Source organism: Agrilus planipennis, unplaced genomic scaffold (genome assembly GCF_000699045.2).
Source record: "Agrilus planipennis isolate EAB-ADULT unplaced genomic scaffold, Apla_2.0 scaffold958, whole genome shotgun sequence".
Taxonomy (NCBI): Eukaryota; Metazoa; Arthropoda; class Insecta; order Coleoptera; family Buprestidae; genus Agrilus; species Agrilus planipennis.
In genome coordinates, this window is record NW_020439608.1 from 4303 (window position 1) to 9757 (window position 5455).

Consider the following 5455-nt stretch of genomic DNA (forward strand, 5'->3'; position numbering starts at 1 on the left):
ATGAATGCATTAGTTGGCACAAGTATAAAATTTTTAATTACAGTGTGAAAGCTTAGAGAATTGCCCTTTGATTGCCTTTTCCGAATGTAAAATTATCCCAGATATAGCATTCAGCAGTAATAAGTTTAATTAATTAATTAACTTTAAACAATAAATAACTCATTACCGTTAGCATATAAAACTGGGGCAATTTTGTATCGGGAACAGACATTAAAACAGCAATTACCACCGGTAATTAAAAGCTCGATTAGAAAAACGAAGTTCAAAACAAAAAGTTACAAAACAAATGAAGATTAAAAAACAAAAGTTCAACAATGAAGTTTATGAAACAAAAGTTGCAAAAAGATGAAGATTAAAAAACAAAAGTTACAAAAATTAAGTTTAAAAAACAAAAGTTGCAAAACAAATGGATATTAAAAAACAGCAGATGCAAGAACTGCATATTAAGGAAACAACTGTTGCAAAAAAATGAAAACAACTTAGATAAAGCGCTCAAAAATAACAATTTACTATTGTCAGGTGAAAGATAAAATATTTTAGTTATTAAAATGAAAAAAATGTAGCATCATTTTAAGAAAGTTCAAAATGTCTAACAAAAAAACACATATTAATTAATTGATTGATTGATTAATAAGGGTGTACACTGGCCAGTCCAACTCTTCCGTTGTTGGAGAGGGAGCTGTTGGTCCTCTGTACCATTTCCGGGTATTGTTTCCTGTTAATGTTGTTCCGGTCAGTTCTAAGCTTGGGCTCGGCGTAGCTGTGACGATTCTTCCCCTTCTGGTTCTTTAGGAAACGGGAATCGTGATTAATCTGGGATTTAATCTCGCCTAATCGATCCAAATCAGCAGAGGACCTGGAGAACTGCTGCTGATCTAGTCTGGTGTATCTGGAAATAAAAGGAATTACTTTTAAGTTTCCAAAATTAATTTATTAATTAATCCTATTTCTGAAAGTCCCAGGGAATGATTAAAAACTAAGAAGAAAAAATAAATAGAAACAGAATTTAAATTTACCTTTCACTTTCTGGAAGTTCATGAAACGCCCTATCAGCTTCCCTAAAAACTTCTTCGTCATATGTTACTGGTCCGTTATTATAATCCATGTAACTTTTCCTCTTCAATTCTTTCGCTATTTCGTTACAGGTGCGTCTATGCTCCTCTTCTGTTAAATTGAACATTGACCTACGTTTCGGATCGTATTTATCGGCCATCCGGTATCGTTCGACTGGCGCCTCGGCGCTCCTTCGGACGCCCACTTCCTGATGCGGTGCGTGTTTGCGTGGAGCTGGCTTTGGGAATATCACGTCCTCACAATCATACCTTAAAAAATAAAAAAAAGATGTAAACAATTACAAACGAAAAAGGACAAACAGTTGCAAGCAATTAAAACAAAAAAGATAATAGTTTGAAGCAATTAAAACAAAAACAGAACAAGTTCCAAACAAAAGAAAACAGTAACAAACAATTAACAAAATGGAAAACAGTTCTAAACAAATAAAACAAAAAAGAAGGGCGTCCTCGTTAACACCCAAATTTTTGGGTAATTAAAAGTAAAATTTACCATATTTCCATACTATATTCGTTGTTTATAACTTTCGTAAACACACGTATTAATAAAGTAATAGAATGACTAACTTTTTCCAAAATATTCAAATTATTACCCAAATAATCGTTTTTACATTAAACTAACTTATCGACTTGTTGGGCTTTCAACCCCTGATATCGCCCACTGATGAGGCCAAAATTAATGAATGACTTATCTGACGTAAATAGTGGGAAAAACGCACGTACTCAATAGAAATATAGACCGATCCCCTATTGAAATCAAGCGAAATATAGATCGTTCATAAAGTAATTTACAATTTAATAAAAAAGTCAATTAGCAAGCCTCTAATACATTAAAATTTTAATAATCAATCGAAATATAGTGGGAAGATGTGGGAGGAAGCAATAAAAGGGGTAGTAAAATATGAGGAGAGATTGAAGAGGCTAGACGAAGAAGATATAAGATAGGAAGTATGGAAGAAAAAGGTAATGGAAATTAGGGCACAAATTAGATATAATAGAGAAAGGGAAGGAGCATTGGAAATTTTAAAATTCAAACAGGAGCAGGTCCGAGAGTGGTTTAAGGGAGGAATAAAAGCAGGGACACGAGAATTGGTATTGAATAGATTCAAGGATGTGATAAGAGGAGAAGATTTAAGCAAAATAGAAAGGTTTAGGTATGTGGTGTGTATGAAAGAAATAATGTGGAGGGACTGACAGGGTGACTGGGTACCAAGGTATTCGTAAGAGGGGAAGAAAAAAGTGTAATGGCAAGATTTAGGACAAGGAATGAATGTAGAGGATAACTTTTGGAAAAGGAAGCTGAAACAAAACTGTTAGGAGGATGTGAGAATGGTGGAACATGGGGAAAATGCAGTGAGTTGATGAATGAAGATGACGTTAGATTGAGACGTCTGAAGAAAATTTTAAGGAACATGAGATAATATTAGAGGATGGGGAAGGGACTTAGATGAAAAAAAAAACAAGTAAAAGACACATGACCTATTAAAATAGTAACAAAATATTACTGTAAGTGTAAATGTGTACAAAAAGTTTCAGCAACAGCAAGAAATTTTCAAAATTTGACCCTAACGTTAACACTTAAATTTTAGTTTAATATTTATGTAATGTTGTTCGTTGTTTATAACTTTCTTCGCAAATACACGTATTAATAAAGTAATAGAATGATTAACTTTTTCCAAAATATTCAAATTATTACCCAAATATTAGTTTTTACATTAAACTAACTTACCGACTTGTTGGGCTTTCAACCTATGATAAACGTTACCAATATATCGCCCATTGATGAGGCCAAAATTAAAGAATGACTTATCTGACGTCAATAGTGGGAAAAACGCACGTACTCAATAGAAATATAGACCGATCCCCAATTGAAATCAAGCGAAATATAGATCGTTCACAAAGTAATATAGAATTTTATAAATAAGTCAATTAGCGAGCCTCTAATACGTTAAAATTTCAATAATCAATCGAATATAGTGGGAAGATGTGGGAGGAAGCAATAAAAGGGGTAGTAAAATATGAGGAGAGATTAGAGAGGCTAGACGAAGAAGATACAAGATAGGAAGTATGGAAGAGAAAGGTAATGGAAATTAGGGCACAAATTAGATATAACAGAGAAAGGGAAGGATCATTGGAAATTTTAAGCTTCAAACAAGAGCAGGTTCGAGAGTAGTTTAAGCAAGGGACAAAAGTAGGGACATGGGATTTGGTGAGGAATAGATCCAAAGATATGATTAGAGGAGATTTAGGAAAAATAGAATGGTCTAGGTATGTGCTGGGTATGAAAGAGATAATATGGAGGGACTGGCAGGGTGACTGGGTACCAAGGTATTCGTAAAGGGCGAAGGAAAAAAGTGTAATGGCAAGATTAAGGACGAAGAATGAATTTAGAGGATAACTTTTGGAAAAGGAAGCGGAAGGAAATGTGGTAGGAGGATGTGAGAATGGTGGAACATGGGGAAAATCCTGTGAGTTGGTGAATGAAGATGACGTTAGGTTGAGAGGTCTGAAGAAAATTTTAAGGAACATGAGATAATATTAGAGGATGAGGAAGGGACTTAGATAAAAAAATGAACGAAGTAAAAGACACTTGACCTATTAAAATAGCAACAAAATATTACCGTAATTGTAAATGTGTACGAAAAGTTTTGGCAACAGCAAGAAATTTTCAAAATTCGACCCTAACGTAAACACTTAAATTTCTAGTTTAATATTTCTGTAATGTTGTTCGTTGTTTATAACTTTCTTCGCAAATACACGTATTAATAAAGTAATAGAATGATTAACTTTTTCCAAAATATTCAAATTATTACCCAAATATTAGCTTTTACATTAAACTAACTTACCGACTTGTTGGGCCTTTAACCTATGATAAACGTTACCAATATAACGCCCATTAATGAGGCCAATATTAAAGAATGACTTATCTGACGTCAATGGTGGGAAAAACGCACGTACTCAATAGAAATATAGACCGATCCCCTATTGAAATCAAGCGAAATATAGATCATTCACAAAGTAATATAGAATTTTGTAAATAAGTCAATTTGCAAACGTATAATAGTCAGAAATTCAATAATCAATCGAATAAAATGGGAAAACTTGAATTTATTTTCTTTCCCTCAAATAATAAAAGTAAAATACATCAAAAGCAATCAAAAATATCGATTTGTAGGGAGTTGACAGTATTAAAAGTATTAGGATCAGAGAATAGGAGCCGTAAAACTGGAAGGAGTCGCCGAATTTTGACATCCAGGAAGTCAGAGGGGTATAAAGCATCCCACGACACTGACCTCAAATAATAATAAATAAAAAAATAAAAGAATTCTTACCTGTCACTGCCAAAATATTTTTCTTTTTCTTGCATTTCAAAGTGATTGTATCTTTTCGTGGGACTTGTGGGGACTTCGTCTTTGCAGTAACCCCCTCTGTCTCGCCTGGTGGGAGATATGGGGGGTTCCACAACGCCCCGAATTCGTTCCTGTTCCAGCCTTTCTTTCTCCATCAGTAGAAACTTCTCCTTGGCATCTTTGAATCGATCCTTAGGGGATACATTTTCCAACGGGGACGGTGTTCTCTGCCTCAGTTCCGGTCTCTTTGCTGATGTTCTCTCTGTATTTTCAATGTAGCCGTCGTCCTGGTGGTTTCGGGAATTGTAAGACTTTTCTGACGACCTCATTGGTTCTGGATATGGCTGATAATATCTGGTGAAAACAATAGTACATTTTTAGTTATTTATATTTTTATTTTAAAGGGAAGGGGAGTAATCTGTGTTCCATTTACTTACCTTTCGTCATTTTCTCTTTCCTGTTCTGTCTTTCGTCTATCATAGCGCTCGTTTACCTTGAAATTAAAAAAGTCTTGATGCATTCTTCTAAACTCTTCCTGGTAAAACTGTTGTTGGTTTTTGGTCGGGTGATTTCTGAAATTGCATAACGTTATCTTTCAATCTAGAAGAGCAGAACACTGAAAAACTCAAACCCCAACGACACTGAACATTTGAAGTATTTTTCGGTGACAAAGACACCTTCTTCAGGAGCTGAAGAGAACTAAAGACTTTTAATAAGGTAAGCATTATAAACACTAGAATTGATTAGAGTCTGGATTCAAACCTGGGATGAGTTAAATGTTCTTTTAAACCAACTTGTATAGAGCGATTGGTTTGTCCAATATATTTGCTACTGCAATCTTTTAATGAATTTTATATGTTGAAGGCTTTTCCAGAAAAGAAATTCTACCTTTAGGGCTAACAAAATGAGTTTGGAGAGAGTTTAAGTTTGAACTAGTCGCAAATTGGAAACCAAAACTGGTTCCAGTAAGTATTAAAAGTTGGTTTTGTTGGTGTCTTTTTTGTGCGTTAGGGTTTGAGCTTTTTTTTACAAAGA

General features: G+C 34.2%; 1 protein-coding gene across 1 annotated transcript; it reads right to left on the reverse strand.

The window, feature by feature from the left end:
- Positions 1–343: 343 nt before the first annotated feature.
- Positions 344–5025, reverse strand: LOC108743699. The gene is made up of 4 exons (XM_018479286.1): positions 4858–5025; positions 4403–4774; positions 1017–1322; positions 344–889 (listed from the first exon to the last, which is right to left on the reverse strand). The coding sequence occupies exons 1-4, from the start codon at positions 4938–4940 to the stop codon at positions 628–630; spliced, it is 1023 nt and encodes a 340-aa protein (XP_018334788.1). The 5' UTR covers positions 4941–5025; the 3' UTR covers positions 344–627.
- Positions 5026–5455: the final 430 nt, after the last annotated feature.